A 15504-nucleotide genomic window follows, 5' to 3' on the forward strand; every position below is an offset into this window, starting at 1 on the left:
AGGAATGCTATTTTATTTCTTAACAAACTGCCAAAGAAAACAATGTACTTCCAAGTTCAATATGTTCACAGGCTTGTGATACATTCACATGGTCTAGCAGATTGGGTGAGTGAACCTATCGGGTCCACAATAAAAGCTTACTTTCCACTGCGATGCCAGAGTATGACTTGGCCAATGAAATATTGACTCTACCCTCAAATATGCAAGGAAAAAATCCATAGAAGTAGGCCTGAAATTAGATACACCAGCATCCACTAACAGAAATGAGGCATCAGTGCCACATCAAATCCATCATGGGATTCCCAAAGAAAGCCACAGTTAAAAGTGAACAGCAAAGATCTGGAATATGATAAAAGGCAAGCAGGAAGATTAAATAGAATGGAATGAGTACACACAGTGCAACAAATTTACAAAGACCAGGCAAGACCGATCTCGTCAGATCCTAGAAGCAAAGCAGGGTCGACTCTGGCAAGAACTTGGATAGGAGACCTCTTGTAACACCAGCAGTTAGGAGGTGGGGGCAGGCTTTATTCAGCCACCACTCTGAATATCTTTCAGGTACCCAACAGGGGTCAGTCACCAGAGGTCGCCATGACTTCCAGGTGCACACACACTCACATGCACACACATATCAAAAATACAAAAAAATCCCCTAATACAAAGATATTAAACAATGTTTAATATTTGGGGAGAACTGCATCTCTATTTCATGGTTTACTTTATAAAATAATACCAAGAGAAAAAATAAAATCACAAAAATTACTCCGTTGGGATTGGCTACATGACAATAGTTAATGTTTTATAGAAGGACTTGTGTACCTGTTTCAATAAACTGGAAATTATGAAGAAGATATGACAGAAGCACAGCTGCCTATTGCTTCTCAACAATGGGAAAAGTACAACTTGCTCTCTGATTTAAAAAAAATGAATGAAGTAAATGAGGCAGGGAGAATATTCACAAACATCCAGAGAGGAGCTGGTGGTAACCAAGGTTGGGTGTCATCACAGTTGCTGACGTCATGCCTTTGAATTTCTGGAGGCTCTGCATGCACATGGACACGTGAAGTTGCCTTGTACTGAATCAGACCATTAAGGTGAGCACTATCTACTCTGACTGGCAGCAGCTCTCCAGGGACTTGAGCAGAGATCACCTACTAAATGATCTTTTTAACTTGATATGCTGGCAATGGAACCTGCAACCTTCTGTGTGTAAAATGGACAAGCCACAGATCCTCCCCGAACAAGCTGAGGGAGAACACCACAAGTACAAATTTTCATTAACTGGATTTTCATTAGGGAGTTTTCATTAGGGAGACAGAGAGAATATGGGACCAAAAAATGTGCCTGGCAGACAACCCCCTCCACTAAGTCCTGTTGTTTCCAGAGATCACATCTAAGAGAAGGTGTAGAGAGATTATTTGCCTCCAAGAGAAGCTGCAAAGATATTTGCCTCCAACCAAATCCAATTTTGAGTGCTCCTGGTAATAGTGTATAAGATTATCAGCAGTCAATGCAGGAGATCAATTTTGTATTTGTTCCTCAGCATTATACTGCTGGAGGCCCACTCACTTCAGCACTAGAAACAAAATGCGAACTTTTGCCCTCTTAGTTCCTATTTTGACTGATGTCTTCCCTTCTGTTTGTCTGATCAGTTCATGTGGTTTTGCCTCCCTTCTACAGCCCTGTGGTTACAGTATTTGTGTGGCCAGAGAGGATTTGGCTTCTTTCCCCTGTGTACACAGTCTGTGGAAAGCAGCAAAGCAAATGTTGTGTGTTTATGCCTAAGGATGTTAATAGCCAGAAGTTTTGAAAACAAACTGGTTGACTTTCAGAGGTACCTCTTATAAAACATGTGGAAATGATCTTGACCCTAAAACATATAACCAGATCTTAGAAGTTTTCTTCTCAGATGTTTACCTCACAGTGGTTTAAGAAATCTAATGAAGTCAGACTTATTTTTTTAATGTGCTAACATATAAATGTCTTTTATTCCATGGATTCAGATGACAGTTTTTCTTTTCATTATTTTTTTTATAAATTGTGGTCTGTTTTCTAAACACATCAGAAGACCTCCCTCAAAGTACATAAAAGTTAAAAAACTGAGCATGAAGTGGAGAAGGAAAAAGACTGCCAAGTAGGTAGGTAAGTAATTAGATATGATGCCACAGCAGCATTTAGGTCATATTGCACAATATATTAAATCATGTTGCAAACAGCCACATCTATATTACCATTCAAATTATAATCGCCCCCTCCCCTTCTGAGACTGCCAGGGCAGAGTGCAGTGAATTAATTACAAACAGTGAGCTGAATCCCACCATTTCATTTTGTAGCTGTTGGTGTATTCCTTTGGTGCTAGGCACCAATAGGTCAAAGAAGAGGCATCATTGGAGGTATCGCATGCCAGAGGAACAATGCAGATACTGATGGAACAAAAGGATAGGATTCATCCCAATGTGCATAGCTCAAGTTATGTCTGTGCACATGATTAGCTGTATTTCCTAATTCAGTACTCCATGTTATCTGGACATGTATGCCTGTAAATATAACATGGCTATTTAGCAGTGGCATAACTCTGAGCTAAATGTTGCGTCTTTGAAGGAGGACTGATCATGTCCTATTGAGCAAAAAGAAAAAAGGCACCTACTTCATAACCACAGGAAAAGGAAATGTACAAATTTATAATCATCTCCATCTGGTGATTTGGGATGGGGAGTGTTCACGTCAGACATGGGCAATCACTACCGTTAACCCCAATTCTCCAGGAGTCGTTTTTAAAAGTCTGACTTTGGAAGATGAAATAAATACATTTTCTCTGTCTATTCAAATATTTTACTGGAGATGAAACACAAAGAGCCTAAGTGCAAACAGGTTATGTTTTATATAATTAAGCCCCAAACAGCTATTAATAAATTATATACTGAAAATTTTTGATGCAGGGCAGGGATGAATGCCTTTAGCTATGCACATGGCACTTGTAGATAGCACGATATAGAAAGCATGGTCATTTTCTGTTGTAGCCTTCTATGTGGGAGGTTTGCTCAGTTTTTGGGGGTTTTTGGCCTTTAAGCAGCCATTATGTAATCACAGAACGTGTCTTGTATTCATTATGGCTTCATCCAGTTTACTTTTGCTCAAAGGAACAGAAAAGGCTAACCCATATTTTGGAAATACTGCTGTTCTGTCTAACGGGTTACATGTTAAGACTTACCAATGCCTAACTTGCTGCATATTCTTTACTATTTGCAAGGCCTTGAAGTGAAATCCTAGCTGACTTGGTTACTTATGTAAATGAAAACATGTGTTTCCTTTTTATATATTAAAAAGCCCTTACAGTTTTCAAACTGCTGCTGCTCACAAAATAGGTATTAGCTTCTTTTGGCTATGTCAATCATGAAGCCACATTGCTTAGTTCCATGTTATTTAAATCTTGAACTAACATTAATATTTACTGAGAAGCTTGGATTCTTTTTGATCTACATTTCCACCACCACTTCAAATCATATACCAAAGCTCCATATATCTTGTTTCAGATTAACATCATGTCACGATCAAGAATTCAAATACTGGCAGTCTATACAATCATGTCCCATTATTTCCCTGCCCATCTCTTTAAGGATACATTCAGCCCTCACAACAAACCACAGTCAGTACCAATGTTCCCTCTAAGCTGTGGAGTCGTGTGAGCAAAAATTCTACATTGTGAGCTACTGGCATTAAAGTTGTGAGCGAGCAATTTGACTGCCACATAAATGAGTTTGCTCTGGAGCCCTCCTTCCTGAGCAAAGACAAAAGTGTGTGAGCCGAAGGCTAAAAAACTGTGAGCTAGCTCACACTAACTCAGCTTAGAGGGAACACTGGTCAGTACTTAATGGTTGAGTTATACTCTACTTTGGCCCCGTTCATACGAGGCGTTTTGGGCCGGGAGTGGGCCGGATTGGAGACGGAGCAAACGGGCGCAATCCCACGCCAACATCTGGCTGGCGTTGCGCTCCCGTCTCCGATCCGGCCCTTCCCCCGATGAGGCGCGTCAAAAGTGAACCACCTACCCGAGGTGGTTCATCCGGACGACGCGCCACAAGCCGGGCCGTCGGATCGCCGGTGCGTTTTTGCGCCGGCGCATCCCCGGCTCCTAGCCGAACTGCGCATGCTCTGACATGCGCAGTTCGGCAGGCTCCCCGTCAGGGCCGTGTTTTCTCCCCGACGTCTGATCGTGCTGGGGAGAAAAGGCGCCGCGACCAGGGGATCCGTGGGATCCCACCGCGGCGTCTCAACTTTGGCATGGCTTTTAAAAGCCGCGCTTTTAGAGGCTTTCCCCCTGCCGTGTGGCAGGGGCCCTAATCATTCTATCTGAATGCAAGCTGCCTAACAAATTATAGTTTGTTGATGGGGAAAAAAGTTTTTACTTGACTTGCTAACTGCAGTCAGTACTAACTCTAGTTTCTCATTATTATCAAATCCAGAAATCCCTGTTTTTTCACTAACACTCTCAGATTCCTAGATACAGAGTCAGCTGCACAGAGCAGCAGAAAAGCCACACTTTCAACATTTGGCTACTTATGGTGTTTTCTCAGGACAAAACCTTCTTCCTTCGCTCCATGCTCACCATCACTGCTACTGATAACTCACCAAACAGACAGTACATATAGCTGCAACATCTCCCAAAGAAATATTTAAAAGGTAGCAGGACAAAAGACTTTGCTTAATCACATGGTTTTGTTCCACTTACCAACAGGCAGAATAGAAATTGTTCAACCTAAAAACACTGCTACAAACTAAAGTAATTCACAACCTACCATTGTATCTTCTTTTCAACAGAGATTCCTCCTTCAAACCTCTCTTTACATTCCCAAAGTGAGGAAGCATAGCGGCCATTTTTTGCAATCAAGTCATTGCTGTTCCAGCATTAGCAGCATGCAGAATTACAATGAAGGATCCACACACTAGTGCAGGGTTGTCAAACATGCAACCCCAGGGCCGGATCAGGCCCCCAGAGGGCTTCTTACAGTCCCACAGTGGAACTGGCTGTCTTCTGCTTCTTCCAGTTCCGCTGCTGCTGCGTCATCGTAGGTTACAGATACACACCTGAACAGCGTACTCAAGATTGCAACAGCACAGACATTCTGATGCAATAATTCAGAGCAAGAGGTGTCAGTTATCAGACACTGTCAAATAAACAAAATATTGCAAGAGTGCTGTTTTAAGCATGTTTTTATTTTAAGTTAAAAAAAACCTTTGTGTTTGTGTCCTTTACAAAGTTTATATCTCCACTACCTGGCATTACATTTTATGACACACATGGCCTGGCCCAGCAAGGTCTCATTTATGTCATATCCGGCCCTCATAACAAATGAGTTCGACACCCCTGCACTAGTGTATATCGCACCTCAATATAATTTACAACCCAGATTTTCCCCTCTGTACAAGAGATTTTGTTCTAATTATGAATCTTTTCCTCCTCCCCTCTGTTTACTGACATTAGCTAAGGTATACCTTCAGTCTGAACTGATTAACACTAGTTATACCTTTTGACCAGGATAACTGTCTAATGGTAGAAAAAGAAATGCAGCAATATACAGTGATGTAATGGCACTAAAGTTGACAATACATTTAAAAACACACAACCACAGCTAATAGTTCAGAGGCTGACAATCGGAACTATACTTTGAGACTTCCGGTCGGTGCGGCGACGGGCAGTCTTCGGATTGCTCCGAGATGCCCGATTCCTTTCCGTTACGTTTGGGGGCTCCCCGGGTCTCAGGAGCACCCAGCCAGATCTCCCGGAGAGAGATCTGGAGCCGGGGGCTCTGTCGTGGCTCCTCCCGTGACTGGCAACGTGGGGGGTGTCCACTTCTTGCCCTGAAGCAAGAGCGGTCTGTGAAGAGGAGCATGGACGCCATGTTTCTCATAGCTGCCGCATCCCGTTTACCTATATTCGAACTCATATGGATTATAACAGCAGCAACAAAGCAATACAGAAGGAAATTTAGAACAAAAAAAACTGTGAGTACATATATCTTAAAGTGTAAAGAAGCGCAGAGAAGAAGGTTAGCAAAATACACCAAACTAATGGCCATAAATGGAAAAAGAAAGCAGCTAGAAATTGAGAAGGAAGGAGTGGAGTGTTAATTTCTATTTGTTTTCTGGGGTAATAATGATTATTCCCTTCGAAAAGATTTAGCCCCTCGTTCATCTTCCTCATCTGCTCAATAACCGGTATTGAAGGAGTTTGTCATTTCAATACCAATTGAATGATATTTAATGTTGAATCTTGAATGACTTAGCATAAAATGGCGTTTGCAAGGGGAACCAACATGGAGGAGGAAATTGACGAAAACACCCTAGCGGAAGAAATGTCAGTCGAACAATTTCTGAGGATTTTGAAGGAGGGAATACAAAAGGGCATTGAACAAGTGTTTGCAAGTTTCCATGGCCCCCAATTGGAGACAGAGAGTAGTGAAAAACTGGAACAATGCGGTCAGAGTTCTGCAGAGATCTCTATGTGCCAGCAAAAAAAGGAAAGTATAGAGAAGCCATATTTATTGACCCAAAGACAAAATAAGAAGACAACTAAAGCGAGCTATTTGAAGAGGGAAGCAACAAAAAGAAAGGTACAAAGACTTTTTTCCAAAAATAAGAAAAATTGGAAAAGAAAGAGACAAGAAAAATTTGTTTGGAAGGCTAAAAAGGACAATATAGGATGGAGATATGAATTTTTGAGAGCTACTGAGAAGAGATTGGAAATGAATTATCACCCTTGTAAGGGGAAAAAACATATAGACATGTTGCTACGGAAGAAGAGACTTCAGATCCATAAAAGGCAATTTAAAATATATGAAAAAGTGTTTATGTAGCTTTTTAGTTGTTCTTTTTTTCCCCTTTGAAAGTTTGTAAAATGGAATGAATTGACTACATATATAAATGATAGTAACTGTGCTATCATAGCTAGTGTGGAATCACCAAAAGTTTGTAAGTGACCTAATTCTAATCATGGGCTTTCTTCCCAAGCTTTTATTTTATTTCTGTGAGAAAAGGATAAGGGCTCTGGTGAATTGGCAAGAGGGAAAGGGGTGACAGCTATTTTGTTTCAGAATAAAAGACTTAGGCTGCGATCACACGCACCTTTAGATCCGATATAGGTGCAAATGCCTGCAGGATCTAAAGGGAGTGATCAGACAGCAACATTTGGGAAGCGTCCCGCAGTCGTTGGCAACCCGTGCTGCTCCACCACAGAAGTGGAGTTAAAAGACACCAGGGAAAGTCCGGCTCTAACAGGTTCCAACGGACCACGGACGGACTTTCCGCCGTCTGATCATACAAGCACGCTCTCATGCTGTCAGGATGGTCTGATCATGCCATCCTGGCTTGGTGCCGGTTCCCCCCCCCCCTTTGCAGTATTCAGGATTTTCAGTGCTATAAAATTTAGTTTCCATACTCAAGGACACTGCTAGGCCTATTACGATGGTATGAAACTGTTTCAAATAACACAGTTCCCTTTATTTACTACAACACTGTGTTTTCTATTTTCTTCCCCTTACGGATCATGTATTGCAAGGTCCTGTGACTGCCAGCAGTGATTAGAAGTGGGAAAGGAAGTAGGCCATGGATCAGTATTAGATTATCTACTTTGCTTGCAAAAAGGCCCAGGTTCAGTCCCTGGCATCTCCAGTTAAAAGAATTAGGCAGCAGGTGATGTGAAAGACCTCTATCTGAGACCCTGGAGAGATGCTACAAGTCAGAGTAAACAGTAATGACCTTGATAGCCTATCAGTCTGACTCAGAATAAGGTGGCTTTATGTATTCCTGCAGTACTGATAACACATTACTTTGGTTACAGTTTCTCATACTCAGGGCTCTTTTTGTAGAAAAAGCCCAGCAGGAACTCATTAGCATAATAGGCCACACCCAACAGCAGAAACTCATTAGCATATTAGGCCACAACCCTGACAGCACAGCTCATTAGCACATTAGGCTACACCCCCATGTTACCAGAAGTGTGCTCATCCAGCCACACCCACCTTTTGCTTGTTATTCTGTTTACCTTGTTTGTTGTCAAAACCCAGGGCCTTTTTTTGTAGCAGGAACTCCTTTGCATGTTAGGCCACACACCCCTAATGTAGCCAATCTTAATGAGTTTCTGCTGTTGGGTGTGGCCTATTATGCTAATGAGTTCCTGCTGGACGTGGCCAACTTGGGAGCCAGCTGGAACTCCGTTCCTGTGCGTTCCTGCCCAAAAATAGCCCTGCATACTGAAAGTTCCCATTCAATGAGTTTTCAGAAGGCCCCAGGTTCAATCCCTCACATGTCTAACTAAAAGATCTTAGGCTTTGATGAGCTGCTGCAGACAACTGGAAAAGTCCACTAAATAGGCCAGCTGGGCAGTTCAGTATAGCTATTAGCTCTGCCATTTTTGCTGCTTCCTCCCACCCTCAGTATTTCTCTTATATTATTGTTTTCCAAAATTACTATTTTTCCCTCCTCCCTTTCAAACAAATCCAGCATTGTTAGCCAATAAAGAAGCCTCATGTCCTCAGATCTCTTATTCAAATTATCTAATTTTACTATATATCTTCAGAACAGCTAGGTCAGCATAACCATATGGAAAAGGCAAAGGGAAATCCCAATTTAATAGATCTGGTTCTCATTTACACTATTTTTCCCCCCATGGAAAAAAGGGGTAGCTCAGTAGAAATCAGTTCATGCTACTGGTGCCGACACTTTAATACCTTATTTAACCTCCTATCCTGTTTAGGAAAGCAGCCTGTCCGGAGCCAGTACTTCACTTAAAGGAAAATTGTATGCACATGGCTGCAAAAATGTAACTCTTTTAGAAATGTCAGCAACATGGAAACTTACAGCAAATGTTCATGTGTTTCAAGGTCTGGCCCGATAAGCAACAGAATACTGTCATCTCCATCTTTGAATAGTCTGCCCAAGCAGAAAATATATCCTTTTTTCAGAAACAGAATTGTGAGATGGTATACTATCAACAGGCGCTTAAAGGGGCATACAAAATTTCAAAAATTAGACCACACTGAATTAAAATGCAACAGACTAGACTCAAAAAGAACTGAGAAATGAGTCCATGGAACAATCTTTTGTCACCTCTCCCTTCATTTTGCAACCTTCTCCTATTCTCCTCTTCCCTCCAAAAAGCCACTCCTCAAAAGGGAGGGAGCATTAAGGAACAGTATAGCATGGAGCATAAGGGAGGAATCAACAGAAATTACTCCCTGTGCAGCATGTACAGACAAAGGACAATTTCTGAGGGCTGCAACTGGAAGAAAAACCTGCCCCCCCCTGAGAATCTTCAGCCCTCAGAAACCTCAAGGAATTCAGAAAGAAGGTTAGGTGAGAAGTTGGCAAATATTACTGCTGCACATACTCTGCTCACAGTTCTCTGGATCCAGCCTTTTACAATACAGATGCTTAAGCACCTAAACAAAATTTATCTATATATCTAATAGCCAAGTTGCCCCCGGAGTGCGGATCGCTAAATCAGTGCTCCGGGGGCACTTGGGGGGGAGGGGGAGGTTTGTGCACACGTGGGCCAGTCCCCACGTGTGCACAAAAATGCTAAAAGTAGAAAAGTTTGGGGGGGGATGTTTAAATCCCCCCGAAAGTGCAAGAGCGTTCCGTGCACATGCGCACGGAACGCTCTGTAGCTGACCTCGCCACCGCCGCCGCGCCGCCACCTCCTCCTCGGAGCCAGCCGGGCGGGGGGAGGACCGGCCTCGCCGGCGACGCCAAGCCCGGCAAAGGGGGGGAGGACCGGCCTCTCCGCCGCCGCCTCCGCCTCGGAGCCGGGCGGGTGGGGGGAGGACCGGCCTCTCCGCCGCCCGCCGCCACCTCGGAGCCGGGCGGGGGGGGAAGGACCGGCCTCGCCGCCGCCGCCTCCTCGGGGAGATCGAGCGGGGGGGATGGAGGAGACAGAGCTCTGCTCCCTCCCCCGCGAGTATCGCGGGTCCCCGTCTTGTTAAACAATAATAACGATGCACTATAAATAAAAGTGCTTTGGGGGGGTTGCTCGGATATCAGAGCATGTGAAAGAAATGATGACATGTATAAATCTATTCATAATCTGCATCCACTAAAACAACTGTACACACTCTAATATTTCCTACAGCACATTATTTTCCTCTTTCCAAAAACAATACATAAAATAATTCAGGAAACAATGCTTAAAAGGAAATGGCTGCACTCAGCCACTGTGTGTATTCATCAGTGCACTTCCTCTGCTAATCCTTGCCAAAACTCTAGCTTGCAGCAGTGTCCAGAACAGTCATCTCAGTGAATTCTCTCTCCTTTGTTTTCTACATATAACAGGTTTTCACTTCTACGTCCCCCTTTTCCCAGCCAAGTATAAATAAGAAGATGCAGATAATTTTCATCAAGCCACCAGCAAATACACTAAAGAGTTTACCCACATAACTATCCAAAACTTTCTCCAATCATATTATCACCCACTCAGTCATCTAATAGTGTATCCAGTCATATGGTAGAACTGATATATGGAAGCACAATCACCACATTTTGTTCATACATATAATTTCCCTATGGTTAAACTGATGGGAACCCAATCCTAGACAGTCTATACAAAGCATGGGAAACAGTGAATAGAGACCACACAATAACCATTCAATTCGCTCGTAAGTGTAGCCATCAAAATCATTACAAAAGCAAGGGAAAGTCTTCAGGAGAAAATCGATAGCATCCTCCTTTTAAGGTAGTCCATGTGCACTTTAAGCACTGTATGAACAAGTAAAATGATGTGTTGCAGGAAATATTCCTACAAATGACATGGCGAAAAGGCAGGTACTTTCTTCAATAAACTATTGTTAGATTCAGGTGGGGTAGCCGTGTTGGTCCGATTCATTTTGTCTGAGGAAGTGTGCTTGCACACGAAAGCTTACACTTTGACTAAAACTTTGTTGGTCTTAAAGGTAACACTGGACTCAAACTTTGTTCTTTCAATAAACTATTCTGTTCACTCACACCAGTATCCTACCACATGTACTGTGGGGATCGATGATCTAACATGCTGAACGTAATCCCTTAACAGTCAGCAAATAACAGAGCTCTTCCCGCATTACATTTTTGAGCCCATACTTCTAGATTAGATGACTATAATGCACTTTATGTGGGGCTGCCCAAAATACAATTTGTAAATGTCAGCTAGTGCAAAATAATGCAGCCAGCTTCTGCCTAGTATGAGCAGGTGTGGGCATGTGATATCTCTGATACAACAACTAATCTGGCTTCCTATTTGTTTTCAGTCCAGTTATAAATTGCTGTTGTTGGCTTTTAAAGACCTAAATGGCCTCAGCTAATCCATTTTAGTGATTATCACTCTCACAGAGGCCTCCCTTCCCATGCATCATCTGGGGAGTCCCTGTTTAAGGATCCATCTTGCTGGGAGGCCAAGCTGGGCTCCACATGTAGCAGGGCTTTCCCCACAGTTCCCCCCACCCCACTGTTCTGGAACACTTTGTACAAAGAAGTTTTGACTGTCCCCATCTCTGTAGGCATTCAGCCAAGAAATGTACACTTTTCCCTATCTTCCAGGGCATTTAATAGCCCTGTTTTAATCTGAGTCGTTGACTTAACTTTTATGACCTACTTGTTTTATTCTATCACTTCCAACTGAATACTGGAACATCTATTTTAATCATTTAACTGTTGTGACTTTTTAGTATTAAATTTTAAGGCCGTTCTGCTACTTCAGACCAACACGGCTACCACCTGAATCTATCACTGGGAAATGTTAGAAAAGCTGCTAACCGATCTAGTAAAACAAACAAACATCCCCCTTTGTTCTCCATTGGTTTACAGGTGTGAGAAATTTGTAAGCCTTGTAAGCCCTGAGGATGTCAGCATCTTTGGAATTTTGGCGAAAGGACACAGCTCAGTACGCTCTGATCAGGATGGCCCAGGCTACCCTGATCTCATCAGATCTTGGAAGGTAAGCGGCATGGGACCTGGTTCGTTCTTGGATGGGAAACCGTGCACCAGGAGCCGCCCGGGAGTCCCCCGCAGAGGAGGTAAGTGCCACTTGGCAACCCTAGAAAAGCTGCTAACCAATCTAGTAAAACAAACAAACATCCCCCTTTGTTCTCCATTGGTTTACAGGTGTGAGAAATTTGTAAGCCTTGTAAGCCCTGAGGATGTCAGCATCTTTGGAATTTTGGCGAAAGGACACAGCTCAGTACGCTCTGATCAGGATGGCCCAGGCTACCCTGATCTCATCAGATCTTGGAAGGTAAGCGGAATGGGACCTGGTTCGTTCTTGGATGGGAAACCGCCAAGGAAGTCCAGGGTCGCTACACAGAAGCAGGCAATGGCAAACCACCTGTGACTGTCTCTTCCCTTGAAAACCCTGAGGGGTAGCAATAAGTCAGATGTTAACTTGACAGCACTTTCCACAACCACTGCTCAATGACAGGCCACGAGGTTTGTATTCATACGGAGAGTCATGTGGCATCTATTTAGTAAAGTGTAACTATATATATGATAAAAGCTATACTACAAATTTCTGTGCTGGCTAAAATGCTGATAGTGAACTGAAATCTAAATTCAGTTATTTTGCTTTAAAGAGGGATTGCAATCCCAAGAGGAGCACCTACACATTATTTACTCATGTGTTTAGACGATACACTGTAGATGTGTGTAATTTCTACACTACAGGCATACACATATGACCTCTTAATCTACATGTATATAAACTACCAACAGTATATATAAAAAAGAGCAAAGTTGGTATCATAATCACTCTGTACATCACTTCAAAGTGACACCTTTTCCCATGAGGTACCCTTTGCATGTTCAGCCAAAAAGTTTATTCAGCACAGTCGTTTGAGAATGACTGAGCAGTTAGGACAGCCAAGTAGCTCTATGGGCTCTGAAAAACTGGCTAAGGATTTGTGTGTGTCCCCATTTCCCCAAACCCATATGCAATGGAAAATAAAACAGCATTTGGCCCTTTACAAATGCCAAACTATATAACACAACATGCACACCTGCAGTGTATTAAAGGGAGGTTTTGAAATAGCACAAGTACAGTGGCAAAGCAACTAACCACATGAAAACCAGAGAGCACTCTAGGGCATAAACAAACATTATTCTTGCTACATTTCGGAGAAGAAAAAATCAAACACATGCCAGAAGATGCAGTCCAAAGAAATTGAGCAGTATCTTAATTGTGCATTTCCCTTCCAAGGTTGAATTAGGGCACATCTGCACAGCAACTGTCTGTGCTCCCAGGTGGACACCGTAATGTATGAAGAGGAGAAAGAATCTTCCTGGAAAAGATGTGATCCTTCATATGAAAAAGGAGCCACAGAGAGTGAAAACCTCGTTACTCCCATGAAAGGTTTTACTAGCCTTTGACTGCAGGGTGTTCTATTAGAGAGTATGCAGTTCTCCGAATGTGAAAAGTTCAGCCGTGCCCTTAATTCTACCATTCTTTTCTCAACTGCACTCTTTTGTTGTTCTGGATGCACCCTCACAATTAAAATATATGAGAGTGACATATACAGCAACCATGCACAGGCCCAGCCAGCTGATTTGGTTTCCCCCCAATATGTACATTTTTATAATCATTTGTCAAGAGTACAATTCTTTCTGAAACACAAGTCTAATTAGATATTTAAAATACAATTTAAAAATACAGAGAGGCATATTATTTTATTGAATTTTTCTTAATATGTGCATAGGAATTCTGAAACCCATGGTTAGGGTTGCCAGCCTTCAGGTGGGGCCTGGAGATCTCCTGCTATTACAACTGATCTCCAGACAACAGAGATCAATTCGCCTGGAGAAAATGGCTGCTTTGGAGAGTTGGTTCTATGCCATTGTACCCTGATGAGCCCCCCCTCCCCGTCTCCAAACCCTGTTCTCCCCAGGCTCCGCCCCCCAAATCTCCAGGTATTTCCCAACCTAGAGCAGGCAATCCTACCTATGGTTAATATTGGTCTGCAAGTAATAATAGTTCTCTTAAAGTTCATTGTTTTCTGGTAAAATCATTTGCACAAAGAATATGTGGATCTTGGCCACACAGTTAGAGTTGCCAATCTCCAGGTGGTATCTGGAGATTCTCCCATTATTACAACTGACCTCCAGGTGACAGAGATCAGTTCACCTGGAGAAAATGGCTGCTTTGGGAAGTGGACTCTATGGCATTATACCCCATTAAAGTCCCTCCCCTCCTCAAACCCACCCTCCTCAGGTTCCACCCCACAATCTCCAGGTATTTCCCAACCCAGAGTTGGCAACCCTACACTGTAGATATATCAGCACTGACTCACCTGAGTGTCTATTTTTATTAGTGCTATATCTGCTTTCTCATCAATATCTTTAATTTTAGCTTCATATGTGACACCATTCTTCAGTTCCACTTTCACTCTGTGCTTATTGGTGACTACATGGGCATTTGTAACTATTAATCCATCTTCAGAAACAACGAAACCTGAGCCACTGGCAACAGAAACCTCCCTCTTTGAAAAAGGCAGTCTGAAAGACATGAAATATCTGTATCAAAAAGCACAGCAGTTTCTGAACATCAGAAAATGACAAGAGATAATTGGCTTTGTGATGCCATAGGAAATTAGATGCACAGGACCTTTCACATTATATGCATTACCGCATGAAATTAAAAATTATTTTAAAAAGCTTAATAAGTAATGTTATTCATGTTTAACAGCTTCTACACAAATCAGTATTTTCACAATAGCATAAAAAATCCATACAATCCCCAGGAAAAAAATAACATCTGAATATCTTGTTTACTTGCGAAATAATTCAATGTGAACCACAGCCGGTGCTATCTTCTCTACCACGTCTGCAATAAAGTTGTATTTGTGCCGCAAGCTATTTGGATCTTCCTGGCCTGAGGATTGAAACAAAAAACATTCGTCATAATTCATCAGAAAGAGAGCGTAAACAGTTTCAAAATACTTGTATTAAAAACTGTGACTTATTAAAACTCACAATGGAGCCCAAGAGGTCACAACAGGTCTCTTTATTATAAACAGATTTGTTAGAATTTAAAATAAAGCTCAGGAGGCCACAACAGTTTTGTTCTTGAGAAGGTTTTTAATTGCTAGCATTGGGGAAAAGACCCTCAGATAGCAAACGGTGAAGCGCCTCTGCGCGGACTAGAAAACAATCCACTGCACACAGTAAACTGCCATCTGGCAGGGCATTTTTACTCATGAGGCTTAAAGTGGCTCTTATTCAGCTGATTTGAAATAAAACAGACTCTGGGCAGAAAAGTTCATATGCATTACAAATGCTTCTTGCCAGCATTCTCTCCAACAATAACAACATTATTGAGTGTGTGTGTGTGTATGTGTGATGTGTGTGTGAAGGGCTGTCAAGTTGCTTCTAACGTATGGCAACCTTATAAATTAATGACCTCCAAAACATCCTATTGTTAACAGCCTTGCTCAGGTCTTGCAAACTGAGGGCCCTCGTGGCTTCCTTCAAAATGTCAAACCATCTCATGTT

At 42.4% G+C, this 15504-nt stretch overlaps 1 protein-coding gene across 1 annotated transcript in view; it reads right to left on the reverse strand.

Moving 5' to 3' along the window:
• HTRA1 (HtrA serine peptidase 1) overlaps positions 1-15504 on the reverse strand; it is a 72642-nt gene that overhangs the window by 20186 nt on the left and 36952 nt on the right. Inside the window, exons 2-3 of the mRNA XM_015425386.1 lie at positions 14785-14884; positions 14304-14508 (exon numbers count right to left, since the gene is read on the reverse strand). Coding sequence (XP_015280872.1) covers positions 14304-14508; positions 14785-14884 — 305 coding nt within the window. The remainder of the gene's footprint in view (positions 1-14303; positions 14509-14784; positions 14885-15504) is intronic.

The sequence above is a fragment of the Gekko japonicus genome, unplaced genomic scaffold (genome assembly GCF_001447785.1).
Source record: "Gekko japonicus isolate JY-2015 unplaced genomic scaffold, Gekko_japonicus_V1.1 scaffold183, whole genome shotgun sequence".
In the NCBI taxonomy this organism is placed as follows: domain Eukaryota; kingdom Metazoa; phylum Chordata; class Lepidosauria; order Squamata; family Gekkonidae; genus Gekko; species Gekko japonicus.